This window comes from Dendrobates tinctorius, unplaced genomic scaffold (genome assembly GCF_039654945.1).
Source record: "Dendrobates tinctorius isolate UK_male_01 unplaced genomic scaffold, ASM3965494v1 ptg000205l, whole genome shotgun sequence".
NCBI lineage: Eukaryota > Metazoa > Chordata > Amphibia > Anura > Dendrobatidae > Dendrobates > Dendrobates tinctorius.
The window spans coordinates 61,094-88,328 of record NW_027361872.1 but is presented as its reverse complement, the minus strand read 5'-3'; the positions used below and the strand labels follow the sequence as shown (position 1 = coordinate 88,328).

At 40.7% G+C, this 27,235-nt stretch overlaps 1 protein-coding gene across 2 annotated transcripts in view; it reads left to right on the top strand.

Annotated features, from left to right (window-relative positions):
- Positions 1–26,973, top strand: part of EPAS1 (endothelial PAS domain protein 1) — a 135,024-nt gene extending 108,051 nt beyond the window's left edge. For both annotated transcript variants that reach the window (XM_073553988.1, XM_073553987.1), the window contains 8 exons: positions 1,361–1,566; positions 2,671–2,858; positions 5,882–5,995; positions 6,663–7,150; positions 8,501–8,624; positions 9,035–9,152; positions 14,933–15,106; positions 17,293–26,973. In XM_073553988.1, the coding sequence (XP_073410089.1) occupies positions 1,361–1,566; positions 2,671–2,858; positions 5,882–5,995; positions 6,663–7,150; positions 8,501–8,624; positions 9,035–9,152; positions 14,933–15,106; positions 17,293–17,444 (1,564 nt within the window). In that variant the 3' untranslated portion in view covers positions 17,445–26,973. The remainder of the gene's footprint in view (positions 1–1,360; positions 1,567–2,670; positions 2,859–5,881; positions 5,996–6,662; positions 7,151–8,500; positions 8,625–9,034; positions 9,153–14,932; positions 15,107–17,292) is intronic.
- The last annotated feature ends 262 nt before the right edge of the window (positions 26,974–27,235 follow it).

Genomic DNA, 27,235 nt, shown 5'->3' with positions numbered 1-27,235 from the left:
TTTCTTTTCCTGCGTTAGTAGTTCCAATTCTCCTTGTTTGTTGCCCATGCTTTGTGCATTAGTATAGAAACATTTTAGTTTGTGATTGGTTTCTCTTTCTCCAATATTTTTATTAATTAGATTCTTTCGTCTTTGTTCTTCCTTTCCATTTCTAATAGCAGAGTTCTCAATAGCATTTGTCAGATGTATGGCTTTTTCTGGTCTTTTGCTTCCCTTCCCATGTTGTTCTAGTTTAAAGCTCTCCTTACAAGTGTAGCAAGGCGACTTCCAAATACATGTTTTCCAGTCTTCGTAAGGTGCACCCCATCTCTAGCAAGTAGTCCATCGTAGAAGTAATTCACTCCGTGATCCAGAAATCCAAATCTTTGCTGACGGCACCATCGACGTAGCCAGTTGTTCACATGCAGAATCTTATTCCACCTCCTTGTTCCATGGCCATCCACTGGGAGGATGGAAGAGAAGACCACCTGCGCTCCCAGTTCTTTCACTTTCTTGCCTAAGTCTTCAAAGTCTCTGCAGATGGTTTCCAGGTCGTTTCTTGCGGTGTCATTTGTCCCCACATGTAGTAGCAGGAATGGGTAGTCATCTGTAGGTCTGCAGAGTCCTGATATCCTGTCAGACACAGCTTTAATTTTTGCACCTGGAAGACAGCACATTTCTCTTGAAGTTATATCCGGTCTGCAGATAGCGGCCTCTGTTCCTCTCAACAGGGAATCCCCCATGACCACCACTCTCCGTTTCTTCTTCACAACATTTTTTTTTTTTTTTTTCCATCACTAGATTCAGTCTGTCTAAACCACGGACAGGATGAATCAGAGCCTGGCTTCACAATGGTAGTGTTTCAGAGAAGACATGTTCTGGAAGGCCAGCAAGGAAAGACCTGACTAGTCCAATGATGTCCTTGCACTGCTTCAGTTGATCAATGCGTCTCTCCCTATGTACAGATCTGGGCTAGTCTGTCTTTATAGTCCTCGGTCAGCAGGATTTCAGAGAAAGGCATACTTGGGTGCCATCACGCAAGTCCGATTTTTCACGGACGGACAGAATGGGGAAAATGGAGACTTTTTTTTTACATGTTCTCATCAGAGAAATCCGGATCACACTGTGATCACACCCCGATCAGAGTGTGATTAGCATAATGTTATTGGAAGGTAGCCGACACACAAATTTAATTTGCAATTTTCAAGCCAAAACCTGATTTTCACATGTTGGATGGAACTAATCACACTGAACATGGAATTACATATATTTACTCAAATAGTTATTTATAGTGATATTTCCTCCTGTATAAAAATAGTCTTTTGAAGAAACTTTATTTCCCGTGTTATTCAATTTGCCTTTTGATCTTTTCCCTCTGCAGTGAGATTGAGAAAAACAACGTTGTGTTCTCCATGGACCAAACCGAGTCTCTGTTCAAACCGAATCAGATGACCATGACCTCCATGTATAACAATGCTGTGTCCGATAAGACGAGCGACTTCTTGTTTGCCAAACTGAAGGAAGAGCCCGAAGAGCTGGCACAACTCGCCCCGACACCAGGAGATGAGATTATCTCTTTGGACTTTAGTAAGTGGCTATAGCCCCGGCCTTTCCTTGTCTATCATCAGACTTGACCTGCTTCTTTGTAGTATTTTGCCCGTGTTGATCCTGAAAAGTAATGAGGCTAACGAATGGGTAACATGTCCAAAGCAATCAGTAGATTTCTTCTATTAAAGAATCACCAAAGGATACGTGTCTCACCATAGAGGGGTATTCCTATCTCAGGAATTGATGGCATATCACTATTGTACATCATCACTTTATAATTAGTGGGGATTCATTTCTGGGAATAAAGTGCTGATTTGCCTGTGTGGCCCCTTCACATTTTTGGCCCCAATCCCCCTGCTGGTCAAGAAAAGGCAGCACAGCTTTTTTCAAGTGATTGAGGCCGGCACAGCCTACTGCTCGCTGCCTGGACGGACAGGTGACCAGAAGTGCTCTGATGCCAGGGAAAACAACGATACAGCGTAGCAGCCTCCTAATTCTCAGGATAGGTGGAGGTCTCATTGTTCAGACTCCCTTCAATCATAAAGTGATTTTATATCTTAGCAAAAGGTTATGACTTTGTGAGATGGGAATAACCCCCTAATTAGTTGTACATGTCAATATAATCTAGGATTGCGATGGGATTTTCAGTGAAATTAAATCCCCATACCCTTAATCGCTACCTTATCTCTGCTCTCTTCAGTTATGCAGCTGCAAACATCCCGTGTAAACATGCATGCTCAGCTTTGCTGTTCTTGAATGTTTATTTTAATAGGAACAAGGGAATAATCTATTGCATAAGACCTCTGGCAGTGGCTCGTCTCCAATGGGATCTTGAGGTCTGCCATGTTAATAACCCAATATCCCCCTCTCCAGCATCTGTAACAAAAAGGTCCCGAAGGACATTAGAAAAAAGTTGCCCAACCCTGCAAATTGTGTGGGACTGGCCGACCAAATTTTGTGTATGATGTCGGGGGAGAGAATAAATCTCAACTCTCAGTCCGTTAGTTCTCAGGAGAGACCTCTGACAATCGCTTTCTCACTTTTTCCCCTTGAAAGCACATAAACGATCGTCCAAGCTGAATGTTCATGGTTATAGGGAATTTGGGAAAGTTAGCTATCTCATCTGTATTTTTTCTTCTGCAGGTGGCCAAAGTTATGAGGAACCATCAACGTATAATAATGGTGTCCAGACCAGCCAAAGCAAATGGCCCTTGGAAGTCAAGAACCACAATTCCCAGGCTGAGATTATTAATCTTCCGTCCTTCACAGCTCCTCAGGTGGCTCCAGGAAACAGTACTCCAAGCGCTAGCAGTAACAGCAGCTGTTCTACGGTAAGCAATGGCGCATTGTGGATTATTTTTTTAATTTAGCAAGGGGAACTTTCCAAAAAGATCGTATTTGATGAGCCACCCTCTTGCGTGATCGTTGTTAATACTGTCAAATATATATTATTGATCTCAAGCTCTTAAATGGTGACAGTTGATAGGTGACAACCACTAATGATGGAGGTAAAAGATTGGGCTATTCAGTTTTTATGAAGGACCCATGACCTGTGATAGAGTTATGACTCCATGATTGGTAAACATGGTTGCTCTTACATAATAGTTATCATTAATACCCATCTTCAAACGAAAGAAGAAGGAAGACGCGTAAAATTAAAAAGGTTGAAATCATGGGACATGGTGATAGAATGTGAAGAATTCTCACCTGGGATAGTTTTCATTTTGGAGTAAAGATGTGATTTTTGTATATTCTTGGTCACCATGCAGATCATCAGAACGAAAACCAACAAAACAGTTTTTAAGGCGCGTTATTGTTTGCTATTTATGGATTTGTAGGGTTCATTATCAAATTGAGGTTCTTGATTTTGAAGACCATTTTCTAGTTGGACAAAATGTATACAAACATTCCTAATGGAACCATAATGAGAACACAACATAAATAAGGTTTACTAGACTTTCCGCAAATCGAGACTTATATAAAGAGCCTACTGATTGGCTCACACTGCGTATTTAGGGCTCATTTTTGAGTCATTGGCTAGGCCCATCAGAGAATCCTATGGTTCTCTGGTCCAACCTAAGTGAGGTCCAAGTGGGGGAAAATTATCTGAATCATAACAATCCTTTTCAGTTTTTGTGTAGGTGCAATATTTTTGGGAATATATCAAGCAACTTGACCTTGAGGGTGAGTTTACCTACTGAAACCCTGACGGACCTTGTGCCAAGAGTCTGTTATGTTGTCTCCAGAACACTGTCAGAGAAACATACATCAAAATTTACTTCTGACACGTTCTGGGAAGGTTGCCCAAAACACATACCTGACTCCAAAGGTTTATTCCAAAGTCTTTAGATATTTCACTTGCAACTATAAATGGATCAAGGTTAACAGGTTAAAATCACAATTGGAAGGCGAAGCGCCCTTGCATGTGTACCTGTAACTATGCCATGGACTAGATGTTCTTCACTGCTTCCACCTCTGCTTTGATCAAACAGGGCACTTGACGGCCACAAGGACAATTAATCGCTGTCATTTCTAAGTATTCCTCAGTGCTTGAACAATATTGACATTAGGATGTGTGCCAGCGCTTGAGCGCAACATTTTTCCGTGAAAATCGGACCACACTCGGGTGTTATCAAAGTGCGGTTTGATTTTTTTTTTTTTTTTTTTTTTCACCGACCCATAGACTTGAATTGCTGATTTTGATCAAAATCAGACATGCCTTGGATTTTTTTTCCATGGACTATTTGCTCCAAGGAAAAAAAATCGGACATGTGCATAGCTTCATAGAATATCATAGAGGCGACTGCTATCTGTGATAACCACAAATTCCATTCGTACGTGAAAATTAGTTGTGTTCACGTGCCCTATGTCTGATGGCATTTATTGCGATTTGTGCAAAATTCTAGCTAAACTGCATAGTTAGGATGCGATTCAAGACAAAAACCACAGTTTCACTGCATTTTATGAACTCACGTCTTGGAAATGTAGTCTGAGGTTGACTCTAGGGGGCTTACAGCAATTCCACAGGACATAGAGGATGTGGAGACAGATGAATAGGAGGAGCCAGATTCTGATGAAAATTTAGAAAGCGGGAAGACATTACTGAAGTGAGGTGATAGGCTTGTCTAAAGAGGTGTTCTTTTAAAGCCCTCTTAAAGGGTTCCTGTCACCAGGTTTGGCCAATATAAGATACGGCCACCACCTTTCAGGGCTGATATACAGCATTCTATAATGCTGCATATAAGCCCTCAACCCAACATGTAACAGAAGAAAAATAACTTTTATTATGCACACTCCGGTCCGAGGGGTGTTGATGTACTTGGTCCATTGTCTTCCTTCTTGCTTCAAGTGGATGATACATCCCTGCAGTCTTCTTGTTATTGCCCTCATGCACAGGCATACTTTTTTTGCCTTGTTGAGGGCAGAGCAAAGTCCTGTAGTGTGCATGCGCTGGGGCTCTTTAACCTTTAACGGCGCCTGCACACTACAGTACTTTACTGTCTTGCTGAGGGCAGAGCAAAGCACGCCTGCGCAGAAGTGTTTTGTTGTGTTGATGACTCAGGAACTCATCATCCATGTGAAGCAAGAAGGAGGACAGCGATCGAAAGAAGATCAGAGGTGCCAGACCAAGAACATCGACACCCCTCGGACTGGTGAGTATAATAAAAATTATTTTTCTTCTCGTACAGGTCGGGGTGGGGGCAGAGGTACAGCATTATAAAATGCGGTATATGAGGTCTGAAAAGGTGGTAGCCGCATCTCATATCACCAAACCTGGTGACAGGTTCACTTTAAAAATGTGTAGACTAAGTGTTAATCAGATTGTCCATGGTAGTGCATTCCAGAAAACTGGCACAGCACGAGATAAATCTTTGGAGATGGAGGGGGGAGGGTTACATTATGGAGGAAATGGAGACAGATGAATAGGAGGGATCAGATTCTGATGAAAAGGGAAGAGATTACTGAAGTGAGGTGATAGGCCTCTGTAAAGTGATGTGCTTTTAAAGTGCTCTTAAAAAGGTGGAGGCTAGGTGTTAATTAGACCGTCCAAGGTAGTGCATTCTAGAAAACTTGGGCAGCACGAGAAAAGTCTTGGAGACAGAGGTGGGAGGTTTGGATTTTGGACGATGTGAATCTTAGATCAATTGCAGAATGTAGAGCATGGGTAGGGTGGTAGATGAGGGAGAAGATGTATGTAACACTGAATTAATATGACCAGCTTCTATCCAAGTTTCACAGTTTGGTGATAGCCTTGTTAGTGAACATACCCATGGTTAATTAAAAATAAGCCCCCTATGCGACCAAACCTGCGTCTGGACCTAATATGCTAATTATTATCTTATTTCTATAACAGCCGAGCAGTCCAGGAGATTACTACACTGCTTTAGAAGAGGATCTCAGGATTGAGCTGATCGAAAAGCTATTTGCTATGGATACAGAGGCAAAGAATAAATGCAGCACGACCCAGGTATGCTGATTATATCTAGGAATGTATGCTTCCAGTAAAAAAGAGCAGTTCTTTTCCAGTGATTGGACGAAAACCAGTTGGCAACAGATGTCAGAAGTCGAATTCTGCTAATTAGGGCACAATTATGTGCTTTATTAAGGTGTCGGTAGTAATGAGCGCCAGTGAAGGAGGCAGTAGTAAAGCTACAGTGGGTGCAGAGGCCTCATTCATACGTCTTTTTTTTAATCAGTTTTTCTTAAATGAAAGACAAAAAAAAGTTTCGCTATCTTTCCCCACCTGTGGCATCCGAGTGCATTCCAGTTTTCCCCCAAACCAGTTGAATTATATTAATGACTTTGATCTGACTCTCGGACCAATATCCGCCATATCGCCACGATTTTGCGTGGATCCCTCGGTCCATAAATAATCATGGAATTGGTTATGAGACCAAAGTAGTTGCCATTGGACCCCTGCTCCTGATATGCTTGTTATGAGATGTAGATATTGAGAGTCCACAGTAACGGGTCATTTCTGGTGGACACGTCAGAATTGCGTTTGCGGCGCTTGGTTATAATACAGAATTGATGGTCTTGGCAAACCTACAGAAACTTCATCTGTGCAATGGAGAAATGTGAGGTTGTGTAAATTTTATATATCAATGGTTTTTATTCTTGTTTTTTTCCCGTAGAATGACTTTAATGAGTTGGATCTCGAAACCCTTGCTCCATACATTCCTATGGATGGTGAAGATTTTGAATTAAATCCTATCTGTCAAGATGAGTGTCCCCTCGGTGACAACGCGCCACCCCCCCAGCACAACTTGAGTAATATGAATGCTCTATTCCAGTCCACTGATCCTCATGCGCAGAGCCAGTTCCTTCAGCAGAACTTTTGTCATCCCATGGCAGCTAAAGGTAGTAATCCCAGCCGGGATAATCTGCCCCATGGGATGTTTAATGGTGAGAGAAAATCGCTACCGTTATCAGCATATCAACCAGGCGCTAGTACACCACTCTCCTCAATGGATAGGCGGCCAAACATACAATGGCCTCCAGATCCTCCAGTCAGTTATATGCACACGAGGTGGAGAATGATGGATCAGTACAACGAAACTCCAAACAATTCATCTACAGGACGCCAAATGCATTTACACAGCATGCCATTATATAAGCAGAGGTGAGAAGAGACATAGGATCGATCTATTATCCATCTATCGTTCTACCCATCTAATATTTATCGTTCTATGCTCATTTCTATCTGCTTTATGAAATTTCATATATTAAACTCAATCCAATAGCTTAATAGACTTTTACCAAATTCACCCATGATGTGTCACTTTCCTAAAGTAAAAACTTGCTGATCACTGAGCCGCCGATCCCAAAATCAAAGCTCTAGAACCCCTTGAGAATGGAGAACATAAACGGGAGTGGAATTGTGCATGCATAGTCTCTGCTCCATTTATTATTTTTGGGATTGCCGGAAAAAGCAGAGCGCTGTACTTGCCAGTCCCATAGGCAAATAATTGACCCCACGCATGGGCACCTCAGCTCCATTCAAAACGAAGAAATAGAGCCTCCATCTATTGAGCTAGGGATTAAAGAGCTCTGATTTCAGGATCCCTTTGTGTCCTAGAGGTGGAACCACCAACGATCAGCAAGATATCGATAGGATATAACTTGCTTTTTGGGGAATAATCCAATTTTTTTTTATTGCGTCCATACTACGGATGCGTCATTTAGACCCCCCCCCACTTAATGGTTCAACTGAACTAAATTTACATCAGTATTGGGTTCTACGGTGATCTCAATCCAGTTCAGTAGTATCGATGTTGATCCAGGTCTTATGTCTATAACACAAATTCTAAAATGAGGCCAAAGTACGGGTGTGTGAATGTCAAATGTAGGACTGAATATCATCAGGTTTTTCTAAAAATATAAATTAAATTACTTAAAAGAAACAAGGCTACTCCTGTCGTTAAGCTGTGTATGATATAGCAACTAATGATGAGCGAGTGACCTCAGATTAGGTGTTATCTGAGCATACTTGGGTGCTAACCGAGTGTCTTCGGCGTGCTTGAAAAATATGTTTGAGTCCCCGCAGCTGCATGTCTCACAGCTGTCGACAGCTGCAACAAATGTATGGATTGCCTAACAAATTGGCAATACTTGCAAGTGTTGCGGCTGTTGACCAGCCGTGAGACATGCAGCTGCGGGGACTCGAACATATATTTCGAGCACGCCGATGACACTCGGTTAGCACCCGAGCATGCTCAGATAACACGTAATCCGAGCACACTCGCTCATCACTAATAGACAGGCCGACTAAGAGCTTATATTTATTTATGGCGGCTTTTAGGGGGAAGTGCTCCTGTTGTATTAGCAGATATATTAACATTTATGATCTGTTGTGTAGAATTTATAAAAGAGGAATTTATAGGGTTTTCCAATAAACACAATGCATCAATGTAACATGTTAATAAATAACATAAAGGCGCAGTGTAAATACATCTGGGACTCTTGTTCACAGATCACTGGAGAGTTTTGGTCAGCGGGGCAAAGATTTACACCCCAATGAAATCCCTTTCTGCGACAGCATGAAGAGGAAGCGGCAGCTTGACTACGGACAGCCGGGATTTCCACAGCTCAGTGCGGTAAGGAACAAAATGGGGAAGAGAGTGGGAACAACTGGTATAAAGCAAGAAAAAAAAACAGTGATAATGAAGTTCTTTAGTTATTCGATGGTGTGTAGTTTTCTATAGGCATATCTGTTTTTGGGAAAACATATGGACACCACTATGGTCGCATGAAGTTCTGTTCAGGAAACCTGCGGAGGTCTCTAGCTTTTACCTGACCATTTTAGGAGGAAATGCTTTTAAAAGAGGGCGAGTAGGTCTCCTCACTTTATTTTAGTTCATAATTGCGCCCTCACGAAGTAATAATTCAGGACCATCATTTCTCAGAAACATACGTTTTTGACAACTGGGTACTATTCCTCTGTCAGTGCAGTGTAATATCATTATATTGCTCCATAGAGTATATTTCACACTGTGTCTCTTTTTAGGGGGAGTTACCAGATCACACAATCCCTTCAATGATGTGGAAACGTATGAAGTATCTCAAGCCGGAAATGCGCCCACTTGTTTCAGAAAAGAAATCCTTGAGTACAAGTGTGCTCACTGGTAAGGAAAAATATCCACAGTATATACAGTGCATTGCGAAAGTATTAGGCCCCCTGGAACTTGTCAACCTTTTCGCACATATCATGCTTCAAACATAAAGATACCAAATGTAAATTTTTGGTGAAGAATCAACAACAAGTGGGACACAATTGTGAAGTTGAACGAAATTTATTGGTTATTTTAAAATTTTGTGGAAATACAAAAACTGAAAAATGGGGCGTGCAATATTATTCGGCCCCTTTAACTTAATACTTTGTTGCGCCACCTTTTGCTGCGATTACAGCTGTAAGTCGCTTGGGGTATGTCTCTATCAGTTTTGTACATCGAGAGACTGAAATTCTTGCCCATTCTTCCTTGGCAAACAGCTCGAGCTCAGTGAGGTTGGATGGAGATCGTTTGTGAACAGCAGTTTTCAGCTCTTTCCGCAGATTCTCGATTGGATTCAGGTCTGGTCTTTGACTTGGCCATTCTAACACCTGGATATGTTTATCTGTGAATCTTCCACTGTAGATTTTGCTTTATGTTTGGGATCATTGTCTTGTTGGAAGACAAATCTTCGTCCCAGTCACAGGTCTTTTGCAGATTCCAACAGGTTTTCTTCAAGAATGGTCCTGTATTTGGCTCCATCCATCTTCCCATCAATTTTAACCATCTTCCCTTTCCCTGCTGAAGAAAAGCAGGGCCACACCATGATGCTGCAACCACCATGTTTGACAGTGGGGATGGTGTGTTCAGGGTGATGAGCTATGTTGCCTTTACGCCAAACATATCTTTTGGCATTGTTGCCAAAAAGTTCCATTTTGGTTTCATCTGACCAGAGCACCTTCTTTCACATGTTTGGTGTGTCTCCCAGGTGGCTTGTTGCAAACTTTAAACAACACTTTTTATGGATATCTTTGAGAAATGGCTTTCTTCTTGCCACTCTTCCATAAAGGCCAGATTTGTGCAGTGTACGACTGATTGTTGTCCTATGGACAGACTGTCCCACCTCAGCTGTAGATCTCTGCAGTTCATCCAGAGTGATCATGGGCCTTTTGGCTGCATCTCTGATCATTCTTCTCCTTGCTTGAGATGAAAGTTTAGAGGGACGGCCGGGTCTTGGTAGATTTGGTAGACTTCCATTTCAATATGATCACTTGCACAGTGCTCCTTGGGATGTTTAAAGTGTTGGAAATCATTTTGTATCCAAATCTGGCTTTAAACTTCTCCACAACAGTATCACGGACCTGCCTGTTGTGTTCCTTGGTCTTCATGATGCTCTCTGTGCATCAAACAGAACCCTGAGACTATCACAGAGCAGGTGCATTTATACAGAGACTTGATTACACACAGGTGGATTATACTTATCAATAGTCATTTAGGACAACATTGGATCATTCAGAGATCCACAATGAACTTCTGGAGTGAGTTTGCTGTACTGAAAGTAAAGGGGCCGCATAATATTGCACGCCCCACTTTTCAGTTTTTGACTTTCCACAAAAATTTAAAATAACCAATACATTTCGTTCAGCTTCACAATTGTGTCCCACTTGTTGTTGATTCTTCACCAAAAATTTACATTTGGCATCTTTATGCTTGAAGCATGATATGTGGGAAAAGGTTGAAAAGTTCCAGGGAGCCAAATACTTTCGCAATGCACTGTATCTAAAGACAGTCGTTCTGTGTGCCTCAGGGTCACATACTGGAGCTAGTGATGAGTGAATGTGCTGGGATAAGGTGTTATATGAGCATGCTCGGATGCTAACAGAGTGTCATCGGCGTGCTCGACAAATATGTTCAAGTCCCCGCAGCTGCATGTCTCGCAGCTGTTAGACAGCCGGAACACATGCACAGATTGTGTAACTAACAAACAGGAAATCCCTGCATGTGTTGAGGCTGTGGAACAGCCGGGAGATATGCAGCCACGGGGACTCCAACATATTTTTGAGCATGCCGAAGACACTCGGTTAGCACACGAGCATGCTCAGATAACACCTTATTCAAACACGTTCTCTCATCACTAATTGGAACACATTTATTAATCAGCCTACACCAGTTAATGGCGCTAACTGAGCCTCAATCCCCCTACAAATATTGGCACATGGCACTTTTTTATATACTCGTCAGTTTTGAATGTGGTGAGAATGTGGTTGCTACTTTATGAATGTTGGTGATATCTCTCTATATACCTTTTAGGAAATTTTATTAAAACCAAATTCAGAAAAAGGCTCATGTTTTGGATAAAATTCACCTCTTACACGAGGCATATGTTTTATTTCCCGGCTTTGAGAAAGTCTTAGATGTGCGAAATTAAGAGGCGTTCATTGCTGAATACATTTGCCACAATTCAGTTTAGCATTCTTTAAAAAAAAAAAAAAAAAAATTATATATATCATAGAATCATAGAATCGTAGAGTTGGAAGGGACCTCCTGGGCCATCTGGTCCAACCCCCTGCTCAAAGCAGGATTCGCTAAATCATCCCAGTCAGATATCTGTCCAGCCTTTGTTTGAAGACTTCCATTGAAGGAGAACTCACCACTTCTCGTGGCAGCCTGTTCCACTCATTGATCACTCTGTCAAAAAGTTTTTTCTAATATCTAATCTGTGTCTCCTCCCATTCAGTTTCATCCCATTGCTTCTAGTCTTTCCTTGTGCAAATGAGAATAAAGTTGAGCCTTCTACAATGTGACAGCCCTTTAGATATTTGTAGACAGCAATTAAGTCTCCTCTCAGTCTTCTCTTTTGCAAACTAAACATTCCCAAATCCTGCAACCTTTCCTCATAAGACAGGGTTTGCAGACCGGTCACCATTCTGGTCGCTCTTTTCTGAACTTGCTCCAGTTTGTTGATGTCTTTTTTAAAATGTGGTGCCCAAAACTGGACACAATATTCCAGATGAGGTCTGACCAAAGAGGAGTAGAGGGAAATAATGACTTCACGTGATCTAGACTGTATGCTTCTGTTAATACATCCTAGAACTGCATTTGCCTTTTTTGCTGCTGCATCACACTGTTGACTCATATTCAGTCTGTGATCTATTAGTATACCCAAGTCTTTTTCACATGTTCTGTCACTTAGCCCTATTCCTCCCATTCTATATATGCTTTTTTCATTTTTATTGCCCAGATGTAGTACTTTGCATTTCTCCCTGTTAAAAACCATTCTGTTAGTTGCTGCCCACTTCTCCAGTTTATTTAAATCTTTTTGAATCCTCTCTCTCTCTTCTCTAGTATTAGCTATCCCTCCTAGCTTTGTGTCATCAGCAAATTTAATCAGTTTACCCTCAATTCCTTCATCTAAATCATTGATAAAGATGTTGAACAATACAGGGCCCAGGACAGAGCCCTGTGGTACCCCACTTGAGACATTCTTCCAACTGGATGTGCAGCCATTTACGACCACTCTTTGGGTCCGATCACTAAGCCAGTTATGAATCCACCTAACAGTTGCCGTGTCCATTCCATACTTAGTCATTTTTTCAATAAGGATTGTATGAGAGACTTTGTCAAATGCTTTGCTGAAGTCAAGATATACTATATCTACAGCATTTCCTTGATCCACCCAATCAGTGATACCGTCATAGAAGGAAATTAAGTTAGTCTGACATGACTTATTAGTTACAAACCCATGCTGACTCTGTTTGATCACTTCATTCTTATCCAGGTATTGACTTACATGTTGTTTAATAATTTGTTCAAAGATCTTTCCTGGTATAGAAGTCAGACTCACCGGCCTATAGTTGCCTGGGTCCACCTTCTTCCCCTTTTTGAAGATAGGAACAACATTTGCTCTTCTCCAGTCTTCTGGCACTTCTCCTGTTCTCCAAGAATTTTCAAAGATTATGGAGAGTGGTTCAGAAATTTCTTCTGCTATCTCCTTCAGTACTCTGGGGTGTAATTCATCTGGACCTGGAGACTTGAATTCATTTAGGTTAGCTAAGTGTTTCCTCACTATCTTTCTGTTTATAGATATCCTGGATTCTTCTATTCCCTTAATAGGACAGTGAATAACAGTTGGTGTTACATTTCCTTTCTGAGAGAAAACAGATGCAAAATAGGAATTTAAAAGTTCAGCCTTCTCAACATCCTGTCTTACCATTTCATCATTTTCATCCTGTAAAAATCCTATAGCATCTTTGACTTTTCTTTTACTTTTGACATATCCCCAAAATCCTTTATTATTGCTTTTGACATCTCTTGCAAGCCTCAATTCATTTTCAGCTTTAGCTAATCTGATTTGTGCCCTGCAGATTCTGCAGACAGCATTATATTCTTCTTTAGATATGCCTCCCTCTTTCCATTTTATAAACATTTTTTTCTTCCTTTTTAGCATGTGCTTAAGTTCTGTGTTCACCCATCCTGGTTTCCTTAAATGCTTCCTATTCTTCCCTCTTTTCGGAATTGTTAACAACTGTGCTTTGAGAATTTCATTTTTCAAGATTTCCCATCCTTCCTGGACATTTTTGTCTTTAAGGATATCCAGCCATTGGATTCCTCCAATTATCTTTCTGAATCCCTTAAAATCTGCCTTTCTGAAATCTAACCTTGACGTCTGAGTCTTCACAGGTCTTCCGCCTCTAGTTATCCAAAATTCTAAAATAGCATGGTCGCTACCTCCTAGGGTTCCAGCCACTTTTACCTCCTCAACCATTTCCTCCCTGTTTATAAGGATTAGATCCAAGGTAGCAGTTCCCCTTGTTTTCTCCCCTACCTTTTGGAAGATAAAGTTGTCAGCAAGAGAGGATAAGAATTTCCTTGACCTGTTAGTTTTGCCTGAGAGAGATTCCCAACAAATGTCTGGATAGTTGAAATCTCCCATGACAACTATGTCATATTTTTTGGAGAACTTGGCCATTTGATGCATAAAGAGTTCATCCATATCTTCAGCTTGCACAGGCGGCCTGTAGTAAATGCCTACAATGGTGTCCTTTCCATTGTTCTGTCCTTGTATTCTTACCCAAACAGTTTCCACAGAACTCCCAGTCTCTGAAGCTTCAATCTCTGTGCAGATATATGCGTTTCTAACATACAATGCAACACCCCCTCCTCGTTTATCAAGTCTGTTTCTTGCAAATAAGTTGTATCCTTCTAGTCTTGTATTCCAATCATGTGTATCGTCCCACCAAGTTTCAGTGATTCCAATGACATCATATTTCTTTTCCTGTGTTAGTAGTTCCAATTCTCCTTGTTTGTTGCCCATGCTTTGTGCATTAGTATAGAAACATTTTAGTTTGTGATTGGTTTCTCTTTCTCCAATATTTTTATTAATTAGATTCTTTCGTCTTTGTTCTTCCTTTCCACTTCTATTAGCAGAGTTCTCAATAGCATTTGTCAGGTGTATGGCTTTTTCTGGTCTTTTGCTTCCCTTCCCATGTTGTTCTAGTTTAAAGCTCTCCTTACAAGTGTAGCAAGGCGACTTCCAAATACATGCTTTCCAGTCTTCGTAAGGTGCACCCCATCTCTAGCAAGTAGTCCATCGTATAAGTAGTTCACTCCGTGATCCAGAAATCCAAATCGTTGCTGACGGCACCATCGACGTAGCCAGTTGTTCACCTGCAGAATCTTATTTCACCTCCTTGTTCCATGGCCATCCACTGGGAGGATGGAAGAGAAGACCACCTGCGCTCCCAGTTCTTTCACTTTCTTGCCTAAGTCTTCAAAGTCTCTGCAGATGGTTTCCATCTATATATATATATATATACACACATGCATACAGTACATATAGACTCTACATGTGCAGTATATATCTAGTCGTCTGCGCAGTCTAATATTAATTTTCCATGATGTTTTTATGATTCCAGATGAGTACATCTGTAATAGACACAGGGGAGTAAGCCCCCATGTTACCTCACAATCACAGTCACAACAACACTGCGCATCAAACCCAAGAGACGACAGGAGAAACCTTTACCCGGGAGCTTATTTCAGCTGCAACTACAATGAATACAACATGACACAATCCCAAAAAGCTAAAGGTAAACTATTCTTGATTTTGAAGTGATTTTTTTTTTTTCATTTATTTGTTCAATTTTTTGCTGTTTGTCTTAACAGGTCCGGGGTTTAGGTCTATTATATCTAGATCTATTAAGGGGATTTAGAGCTATATATCACCTTTATATAGATATATTCAGGAAATTTATCAACAGAGGAGTTTGGACTTAAAAATTAAATCAGAAGAAATGGTGAAGATTCTCTTTTTGAAATGGTAAACCGTAGTGTGTCGCCATCACTATGGCCCTGATTCATCAAGACTGGTGATTTTCACGCCTGTCTTGACGAGCTGGCAGGGTGGAGTACGAAGCGTCTGATTCACTAAAAGGCGCACCCCGAAAAGTGCACATCGCGACAAATCTTATGCCAGTCAGGTACTGGAGTAAGGTTTGTGGCGTAAATAATACTGCCTCTTGCATTGAATTTGACCCACATCCCGCCCCAGGTCTACTCACTTTGTCAGAGCTGAGCAACAATGGCTTGCATTGAGCAAAAAATTGCAACTTTTGAAAGCTATTCACGCCAGATTTCTTGAATAAAAGCTTGAATGAATCAGGGCCATATTTTTTCTTTGAATGTCTAGTACCTTTTTAACCACTGGGAGACACAGACAGAAAAGGGCCCCTGTGTACGAACAATATATGGGCCCTTTGCAGACCAAGAGCTCCAAAAACTGCACAATTGCTCCTGCTTTGGAGGTAGAAATGGGCCCCCTTATGTCTTGAGCCACTTATCCGCCCCTGTTCCTAACATATCCTGCCAATTGGTGGCTGTCCGTATGAGCTGCTGCATGAATACACACACAGAGCAGTGTACAGGTTTTATAGAAAGTCTGTGAACCCTTACTTTGAGTGATCAATGGGAGTCCCAGAACCTGGACTTCACCGATTGGTAGGAAAGGTTAAGAAGGAAATACATATTGTTTATAAAATAAAATGATGCGTACACTTTAAGGGTATATGCTGAAATATCACACAAAGAGAGTAGCTGGAATCCCTTTGTATGCTAAGGAAAAATGGGTGATCGCAAGGCGTCTAACCACTGACACCACTATCGATCCAAAGAACATGGGACCCATCCCTACATGTGACAAATACTGCGCATGCGTAACCACCACTTCATTAAAGGGAACCTGTCACCTCGTTTTTCCGCTATAAGATGCGGCCACTGCCTTTTTGGGGCTTATCTACAGTAATGCTGTAGATAAGCCCCCGGTCCGACCTGAAAGAGAAAAAAAGAAGTTTTATTATACTTACCCGGGGCGGTCCGGGCCGATGGGTGTCACAGGTCCCGCGTGCGGCGCCTTCCATCTTCATGCAATGTCTTCATCCTGCTTGCTGCATGCCGCGCTCCTGCGCAGGCATACTGATCTACCCTGTTGAGGGTAGAGCAAAGTACTGCAGTGCGCAGGCACTGGGAAAGGTCAGAGAGGCCTAGCGCCTGCGCACTGCAGTACTTTGCTCTACCCTCAACAGGGCAGATCAGTATGTCTGCACAGGAGCGCGGCACACAGCAAGCAGGATGACGACATCACATGAAGATGGGAGGCGCTGGACGTGGGACCTGCACCTGCGACACCCATCGGACCAGACCGCCCCCGGGTGAGTATAATAAAACTTGTTTTTCTTCTCTTTCAGGTAGGACCCGGGGGCTTATTTACAGCATTACAGAATGCTGTAGATAAGCCCCGAAAGGAAGTGGCCACATCTTATAGCAGCAAAACGAGGTGACAGGTTCCCTTTAAATATCTGTGGCCATGCAAGTACAGAAGTGAATGGAACATTGGTCATAAATACGGACTACCGGTCCATTCTCGAAAGCTCAGATGCAACTGTTGTTTCTTCACAAAAAAAGGTATATAGCCAGTTCATCTAGGGAACGATGCAATATAGTTGACAATGGGACAAAAACAGGGGAAATCCAGCACTTTTACAAATTTAGGACATGGATAAAATCACTTCTTTATTTTCAGAGAAAAAATATTTTAAAAAATCCAGCGTATTGAACAAGGAAGAGAATCCTACGCTTTTCGAGCACGCAGTGTCATTGCCATGTTGCGATAACTAAGAGCACACTGCGTGCTCGAAACACTCGATGACTATGCCACAGCTTATGACATGGCACTGGAACCAAGTCACAATTAATCGTTTCTATATGTGTCTCGTTACAGCTTTGACCAACCGTCTCATCGGGCCATCCTTTGAGCCTTACCTGTTGCCAGAACTGACGAGATATGACTGTGAGGTCAATGTGCCAGTATTGGGTAACTCCAACCTCCTGCAAGGCAGCGACCTCCTCAGAGCACTGGACCAGACCACCTGAAGAGAGACAAGCTGTTCTTCGACTGTTCAGATACAAAGCTTCAGTTCCTCGATCTATTTTACAAGTAGACAGTTTCTATCACTGATAAAGAGTTTGACCGAATTTACTCACTTATGGACCTTTGTTCACATTACCAAATAGCGGCCTTATGGAAATTGCATGATATTAAAAAAGATAAGACATGCATCTATGTTTTTACCTGCTGTATTTTTCTTTATTTTAATAACAGATTGTATAGTATAGACTATGTTTTACACACGCTTATACCAGCGTAAAGTTAACTTATATTTTTTTAAGTGCCCACAATTGATCTTATGGTGCATATATCTTGTTTATTGTGCAGAATTCATAGAGAAAATGGAAGTTGTTACTGTCACAAATAGGAAAATTCAAATACATTTTGCAATGTCATGTTTTTCTTTTCTTTTTTTTCTTTTTTTAGTTCTTAGTACCATAAAAGAATTATAAAATATATATAAAAAGACATAAAACAGCAAACTTGACATTCCTATAATAATTGTGACCAATTATATAAGTCATTTTTTTGTGGTTTTGATGTCCCCACCATAATTAAGAGTCATTTCTCTATCTCTGGTATTGAATTAAGTGCAGTAAATGGCAGTGTTAGAGGCTAAGAGAAGGGACCCGGAAAGGGTTATCTATAAGCTAGACCAAGATATTAAAGGGTCACTACATTTGGAAACAGAGTTCTTATCGATATCTGAAAAATGCTTTAAAAAAATAAGAAAACACAAATCATTTTCTTGATTGGCTCCTCGTGGGGGGGGCTTATATTGCATGATTTTCATTGCTGATAGGGCAGCCCCAATCCCACTCCTTCATATTGCAGTCATTATAGCAACGGATGGGGGGTGGGCCTAAAAAGAAGACTTGGTTTGAAATGTAATATTTGAACCCTCAGGTTATGATATGGAACTGGTTTTTATTAAAAGAAGTAGAAAAAGAAACACTTGTATGTAACTTATTAGGGAATTCTGAGTTAATACAGGGGTTCTCTGTTCAAGATCCCCATCATTTGGACAGAGCAGAAAATGGTTACTCAGAGCATCTCACACTCTGGCGGCAATGCGGGATTTGAATAGGCTCTGTGTAATGCTTCTTTTCCCCAGTGGGGGTGCTGCAGGTGATATTAACACTTACTACCTGGTTTCCCCACAGATTACAGCTGATCACTGGGAATTCCACAATAGGGACACTTTGTAATCAGCCTTTTGGCAAGTCTCCTTTCCATCAAGCAGGGATTTTCAAAAGAGCTATAGTTTCTAGTTTGTCGTTGCTGTTTCCGCTTTAGTGTCCCTTTAAGAAACTCAGCTCGGTCACAGACTTTTACATTTGTTCTATAAGAATTAACACTAATTATCGAGATGGAAAATGCAATCTGTATACACATTGGCACAATTCATTGTGGTCGTATCTGTGTCTGAAATTAACAGAGCTACTTTGCACTAAATTTATCAAAAGTGGTGCAAAAATTAAAGCAGTTGCCCACAGTGACCAATAAAAGATTCCAGCTCTTATTTTTATGCGGCTCTTTGGAAGATAAAAGCTGCAAATGCTATTGGTTGCTATAGCCAACTCGTATTTTTTTCCTTGCACCTATTTTGGTAGACCTCTCCTATTCTCGGAGGCATTTAACAGATCGTTGCTAGATTTTTTGTAATCGTGGACAAACGGCGTCACACCTGTCCACAGCTGGCACTGCGGTTTAGCTTCACTAATGTGATCGGGTAGGAACTGCAATACCACAAGCAACCTGTGGACAGGTGTGGGGCTGTTTTTTGGGGGAAAAAAAATTCTTGGCCAAGCCTTTTTATATAAGATACTTGCCGTTATTAGCATCTGTCACATCGTATTTCAAAGATTAATTTTTTTTGACCGATAACCGAAAACATTGCTACATTTCTGTATATGGTTCACATTGACATTGTGTTATCGCATATATTTTGTTTTTTTTTATAAATATATATACTACTTAGTTGTTATCCCGTTACTAATCTACCAGTCTACAGGGGGTTAATGGTGAACTACAGGGGACATGTAATGTTGCACAATGTACCGTTATTATCCGTATATGATCTGTATGTGTAGACAATTAGCATATATTCCGTTTAACCATTAATACTTTAGGTAAAGGCTTCTTTTTATTGGTACAGTACATTTTCTTTTGTATGTGTGTTTTATTTCACATGCGATTCTTGCTCAGATGTTTTATTTTCTTAAGTGTAGCAGCAGCCGCCGCCGCGGTTATTGCTTTGCTGATATATGAGGCATTATACAGTCTATCCAAATAAATCTATTAATAACACTATTCACACATTGTAATGGCAATTTTCACATCCATCATTAACAATACAAATTCAGCCATTGGCTAAGCCGTAATCATGGGGCCACTGGAAATCATCGGTGACTAGTGAATCCATAGTTGCCAACAGTCCTCAATTTCCTGGCATTGTTCTGAATTTTCGGAAAATAGCTAATTCGAGCTTTTCTTGTTCTTAGAAAGGTCAACGCCTAAAGTCTCTTCTTGGTTTTGGGCTGTCCTGGGGGCAAGACATTAAAGGGGGCAATGCCTAAGGTCTCATCTTGGTTTTGGGCTGTCCTGGGGGCAAGACATTAATGGGGGCAACACCTATAGTCTCATCTTGGTTTTGGGCTGTCCTGGGGGCAAGACATTAATGGGGGCAACACCTATAGTCTCATCTTGGTTTTGGGCTGTCCTGGGGGCAAGACATTAAAGGGGGCAATGCCTAAGGTCTCATCTTGGTTTTGGGCTGTCCTGGGGGCAACGCCTAAGGTCTCATCTTGTTTTTGGGCTGTCCTGGGGGCAAGACATTAAAGGGGGCAACCCCTATAGTCTCATCTTGGTTTTGGGCTGTCCTGGGGGCAAGACATTAAAGGGGGCAATGCCTAAGGTCTCATCTTGGTTTTGGGCTGTCCTGGGGGCAACGCCTAAAGTCTCATCTTGGTTTTGGGCTGTCCTGAGGGGCGAGACATCAGTGCTTTAATTTTACCAACAGAGATGGTGGATATATAGGCATAACTAGCTGCCTGCCCTCGTTGTTAGCGATGGATTTACTTTTACATATAATATACTGAATACCTAAACTGCATTACGCTATCAATCTTTTTTTTTTTTTTTTTAATTATACCGATTTATCTATTTACGGTGTATACACACACACGTGATTCAGGGTCTCAGAACTGTTTTATAGCTTATACTGTGTTAGATGGTTGCTCTTCAAGTGCAAAAAGTTGGGCTTGTACAGCGATATATTAATTAGCATGGCCATTGTAGTCAGCATTTTTACCAGTACATATTAACGTCACTACGCTGGCTCATTCAAGGCTACCAAGATGGCCCCTTGTCATACTCAGGAACCGGCAAGAACTTGGTCTATCCAAGTCATCATGCTGATGTATGAAGCAATAATATGCCCTGTTCTCTATTTCACATTATTGAATTCAGGGTTGTTTATGTTCATCCTCAGGGTTTTTCTTAAATGGCAGTAGATGTGTATGTTGCCTTATTGTATGCCTCATTGTATGCCAAGTTGACTCATGAAAAGAGAAACCTTTGGATGCTGTTGGGTAAGAGGCAGCTTTTCAGTGCTCCTGACTGGACAGGGATCTGTGAGTCGATTAGCACCATCTCTAATTATAAGTAATGACATTTTTGTTGGGATCTAGCAGTCTATAATTGTGCTATAAATCCACTTATAACAGCTCAGAGAAGTTCAGTCGTATGCAGATGATTGCGATTGAGCTGTAAAACCAGCCACAGTCACTGGCAAAAGTATGGCGCTGTGCCTAATGCCTGGTAAGCAGTGAAAGGGACATGGCGCTCCAGTCAAGAGTTGGACCTCCCCAAAAGTCACATTTGTCACAATCCAAATTTCTTGAATTTGATTTCTCATAAATTCAACTAAATGATGGCTATACTCCAACCATTTTGCTGAATTCTTTTAAAGGTTTGGAATGGGTTCAAATAAAATTAAAAAAGAAAAACCTTGATTGTCACCTTTCCTCCCCTGTTCTTACCTCTACTCCCCGGAACTCTATGCCTGTCTTCTGTTCTTACACCGCTCCATTTTGGCACTGAAGCCAATCGGAGGTCTCACATAGTCACGTGAGGGGTGACGCAGGTCACGACATGTGATGCCAAACATTGGCCCCCTGATGGCGTCTGAACAGAAGACCAATGGAGAGGATATTTTTTTAACCCCTTCCCCTTCCCCTATCAGCAATCGTGGGTGTTTCGATTTGGACCATACTCAAACTCAACCTAATTTGCCAGCTGAATTTGAGCGAATCTGCCTGAATCTAATTTGCCAGCTGAACTTCAGTAAATCTGGCCGAATTTCAGGAGATTCACTCTTCCTTGATGCCCAGTAATCTAATATATCGATGGACCAAATATTCACTTTGTCGTCCCGAAGAACCCCTTCATATAAAATGTGCAATTTTTTTGCAGTTTGCTCCCCAGAAGGCATCTTGGACACTGAGATAAACATTAATAATGATTTCTATTGAAGTCCGGCTCAACAGGACTGGATTTTCCTTTTCTTTTTTTAAAAGAAAATATAGTGCATACAAAAGAAAATTTTCGTGGTCGAAATGACCCAGTCGACGCGTTTCGACTGCACTAAGCAGTCTTACTCATGACAGTCGAGTGGGTCATGTCGACCATGAAAATTTTCTTTTGTATGCACTATAATTTCTTTTGAACAATAAAAAGAAAAGGAAAATCCAGTCCTGTTGAATCAGACTCCAATTTTTTCTGTTATCCTTGATGTGAGGCCAGGGCGAGGCCGGTGTCTGAGTCCCAGGTAGATGAGCATAGAGCAACTAGGTGAGCTGGCATTGTTTTTATAATGTTTTCTATACCGGCATTAAAAATAATTGCGCGCCTCCTTTATCAAAACTATCCAAAACAAAAATTCTCAATTGTTGCCCATAGCAACCAATCAGGAATCAGCTAACCTTTTCTAATCTGCTCTGGTAAAATGAAATCTGCTCTGTGATTGGTTGTTATAAACATTTTCTTTTTCTTTTAGACAGTTTTGCTAAATTTGTCAGCGTGGTTTAAAACTACTCAGTTTTTCACTTTGTCTGCTTCTGTTGCGTATATATTTTGCTTCAACGTAAAGTAAAATCCAAAATGAAGCAACTCTGCAGAACTATGTGTCGCTATGGTAACAGACAACAAGCTAAACTGTGTAATCTGCTCTTGCAGTCATACTCCTTTCCATCTGTTACTGTTGCCCATAGCAACCAATCATTTTGCAGCTCTCATTTTTCTAAAGTCTTTTACAAAATGAGAGAAGGAATCTGACTGGTTCATGTCCCTTTTCCTCAGATTCAGCCTTTCCGTTTAAGGCCTTATTCATCCACCAGTAATTTTTCTCGTACGCATGAAAAGTAGCCATTTTCATCAGTGTTTTAGATCAGATTTCCAGCAGTATTTGGTTCATGTGTCCATTTCATAGTGATTTTCTGTACTTCTAAAATAAAAAATTGAACATTTTCTACACAGTACAACATTGAAAGCAGACAGCACATGGATAGGATCCGTGTGCTGCTCCTGATTTTCACGAACCCATAGATTTTTCATGGCGAGTACCAATCGTGACTCAAATCAAAAACAAGTATCTGCAAAAATAAACGAACATGTGAACGGCCACATAGACGATAAGAAAAATTTGAAAAACATTTACATGAAAAACCGAAGTCTTCATGAGGCCTAAATCTAAATTAGGAGTATAATGAATCGTAATTATGGCTTTTAATTAATTTTTGCCCATAAAAATGCCTACAAAGTCTCGTGTCCGGTACATCCGGACATTATACTGTTCTTGTAGTATATAATATACATTAGTTCAGATTGCCTTATAAACAGATTAGTGAATAATAAAGTTGCACTTTGAAGTCTTTTTTACTTTATATCGGGACTGTTGTTTTTTTATGCGTACTACTGCTTTTTTTTAGGTCTGATAAACCTCGGGGCCTGCAAAAGCGGTGGAACTAGAAGGTCCATCATGCTGCGTGGCACCCTTGGAAATGTCGTCAGAATTTGTCCTAGGTCAGAATTTTGCATCACTAATTTGTTCATTGTTCTCTGTGATTAAAGAGGGATATCCACTACTGTATCATTGATGACCATAGGTCATTAATGATAAAGGTGATCATTTGGAGTCCGACACCCGGCATCCCCGATCAGCTGTTTCTGGTGTTGTCGGTGGCAGCCGCCAGCCGGAAATGCTCAATTGCGGAACTGTTCTGTCTTCTGATAGTGGCCTCGGCTGGGTACTGCAAATCCGCATCCTATTGATTTCTGACCCCGACCGATCAGACACTGATGACCTATCCGAAGGATAGATCATCAATGATAAAGTAGTGGACAACCTCTTTAACAATAAATTTGAGTAAAAACAAAAGCAATACATGGAGTTTCCTCTTGACCTTTTATACTTAAATGTGGGGATCACCTTTTGCCTTTACTGCTTTTTGAGGGTTTTTTGCTGAGTAAAATCAAGAGCAGATCTGTCATAGAGACCTCTTTTTGATTAGGGCATATGGACATAGAGGGATGGGACCACCTCTGTGAGTCAAAGAAGCAGCAGTTCTTGTAGACTAGAGGATGGCTATTCAGTTTTTAATGAATGGAAAGTTCCTACACTCCTCCTATTTTAATGAATGGCATACCATGTAATACCGTACTTGCCAGCTCTCCTAGGACAGCCATGAGTCTTCAAAGAAAATTTGAGACCTCCTAGAAGTTACAAAGTCTCCTGGGCACCTCCGAGACCTGAAAACATACACTCGGGAGTATAAAACATGGGCTGCCCATCTCCTGGGATGGACGTCCCTAAGAATTGGCAAAACTTTAATACATAGATGAGACAGATAAGCTCTTTGCAATCACTTTGGTTAATAGATGGCATCCCCTCCGTGACATCCATGTATCCTAGCAGGCAACCCCTTTTAAAGACGACCTGTCACTATTTTCTTTATTCTTGGTGTAAATGCCGCTGTTCTCCAGAATGTGATGTTGTTTTTCTTTTGTTTCTAAGCATTTGATTTCTTGAGATACTGCCCTCTCTTCTCTCTATATAAATCAAGTCATTTTACCCAAGTGGGAGGGGTCTTGAGGGCCTCGTCTAGTTGGCTAATAGACCAGATTTTTGTCATTTATGGAGCCATATCTCGGGAACCTAGAGAGTCACAGGAACAAGTGTAAAACAATGTCAGATTCAGGAGAGCAGCAGAAATTCCACCAGCCAAAAAAAATTATTTATTGCAAGTGATGGGTTCTCTTTAAGTGATGCAATTGAAGCATTTAATTATTCATTGTACATGAAGATATATGGATAGAAATACAAATAAATGATGATTAGAATTTCCATGGGACTATTACTACTGCCATTTAGGAATGTTTAGCCCTATAAAAAAAAAAATATCCCGAAACTAAAGTAAAAGAATATTGGGGCCAAACCCATAATTTAGAGAGTGTGGTGAACCCATAATATCTGAGCGCCATCGTGCCGTTCCAATTTAACACATGAAATATGTAGCGTTTTTGGACAATCCGGGAAACTTAAGGAGATGTTTATGTTTGTTTTGTGTATCTTGACTTTAACCTACCTATTTTTTTTATTAAGGTTGTTTAATTAAAGTTTTTATAAATTTTTGTTTTTCTTTTTTAAACTTTGTAATATGTGCCTTCAGATTATATAAGGAGGCGGGGGGGTGATGAGGTTGAGATCCTAGCAATATGTTTTATGCACTACCTGGTGAAGAAGAATTTGAAGGCTAAAACATAGCTTAAGGAGAAGACGCGTTATGCAACCCCATAGCGAGAAGTCACTCTGTAGACACTATGTCAGTGTCCGATTGGCTGTGAAAGGTTACACCGCATTTTACACCATTTTGACACTCAAGCCTTTATATCTCTATTCTCGGGCCAGGCTTCAAATATCAGGTAACTATGTATACAATAAGCTTACTAAAGTCCAATATTATCCATAGGATTTAAGTAGATAATTCACTTAAATATACCTGTTAGCTCCCCACAGTGGAAGCAGCCGTGTTTATCAGAGAAAACAATATTCAGTCCATTTGAAAATGTGAAAAATTAAGAGAATTTTTGAAAGTAAAATAAAAAAAAAACAGTAAAAAGTGCTTTAAAAGAACTTTAGTCAGATGTGGAACTGCTTTAATTTACAGTGCATCTATTCGCAGTATAGAACCTACTTGTATGATTGCTAGGGGTCTTCATTCCATCAGTTCTGTGGAATGTTGGCTGACGTTACGCACTGTTCTATTCACACAAGAGAATTCTGGACCCCATTATCAGGATTTGTGGGGTCCCTAGCGGTCATTCCTTAGCAATTATACCTTTATCCCCCAGCTTGCGTTTGCTTAAGCCTTCATGCAGAGTTTTTTCTCGCGGATTTAAATGAAATTTGGGAGAAAAATTTGGTAGGCTGCCATACAAAGGAATACAGAACTATAGAGAATGTCTGATGTTCTACCAGCTTTGTAACAGTAAATCAATTTACCCTCAATATAAATTAAGAAAAGTTCCCTCATCTGATCACCATTCCAAATTTTTCGGCCCTTTTAGTCGCAAAAAAAATACAAATTACTATGAAAGAAAAATTATTTTATGCACAATTTTTACATATTTCAATACTCTTTACCTTTTAACGATGCCTGTTTTGTTTTCAAGATCATCAATGGTGATTATTTTAATGACATAATGAGAAATCATATTGTTCACAAATAACAGAAATTTTTTTTTCTAAAAAATTTGCACAATGTCAAATACACACCAAAAGTGGTGAGGATTTGCTGCTACTTTAGAAAAACCATATTCAGCTTTCCTCGCATTTTGGAGGGTGGTTTCTGTATCGCCCAACCTCCTGCGATGACTACCCGCAGCAATTCCGCCAAATATTAACATACCCTAGCTGTAGCTCCACTGTGTGCAGAAAACAGATGAAATATATAGTAAAAAAAATTCAATAATTTGTTTTTTTTTATTAAATGGCATCTGAAATGTCCTGAAAAATATTATATAATTGCTGTCGCCCGTTCTGCATCTAGTGACCTTGGGCTTTTTTTTTTTTTATTCCGGCAAAAGGATTGTTGTGACATTAAACCAAATGAATTCCGTGTCACACTGCGATCGCTGATTTATGTAGTCTCCTTAGAGAGGTTTTTGGTGGGGCTATTGGTGTAAAGCACTTGAAGGGTTAATCAAACTTGAATAATGTTGTTTTACCGTCTGTAGCGCTAAGTAGAGAGCGCATTGACATCCGTAGCGGTTTACTAAGCGCCATCAGACAGTCCGAGGACTGGTATCTTACCGGACCTGACGTCAGACTTCACGATTTCTTAAAACAACACTATCTGGCTGAATTTGATGCTGTTTTTACTGTATGGAAAGTGATTGATACAGAAATGTATTTTGACACTTGATGCATTATTAAAGTATACTGATCTTTCATTGTGGGTCGTGAGTCTGTGATAGATTTTAGGCAGTGACTGTTGAGCGGATTGTGTGCGTGTGAATCTAGATCTATCAGATAAAGGCAAGATCAAAGAGTTTTCCAGGAATAGCGCCATATATGTCTACAGGCTATACCTGGTATTACAGGTCACTCGGAATAAAATGGTATGCAACCCTTGGACAGATATGGCACTGATTATCTAAAAAAAGGAGATATCTTTTGCTAGACACACATTTAAAGAAGACCTGGGATGTGCCA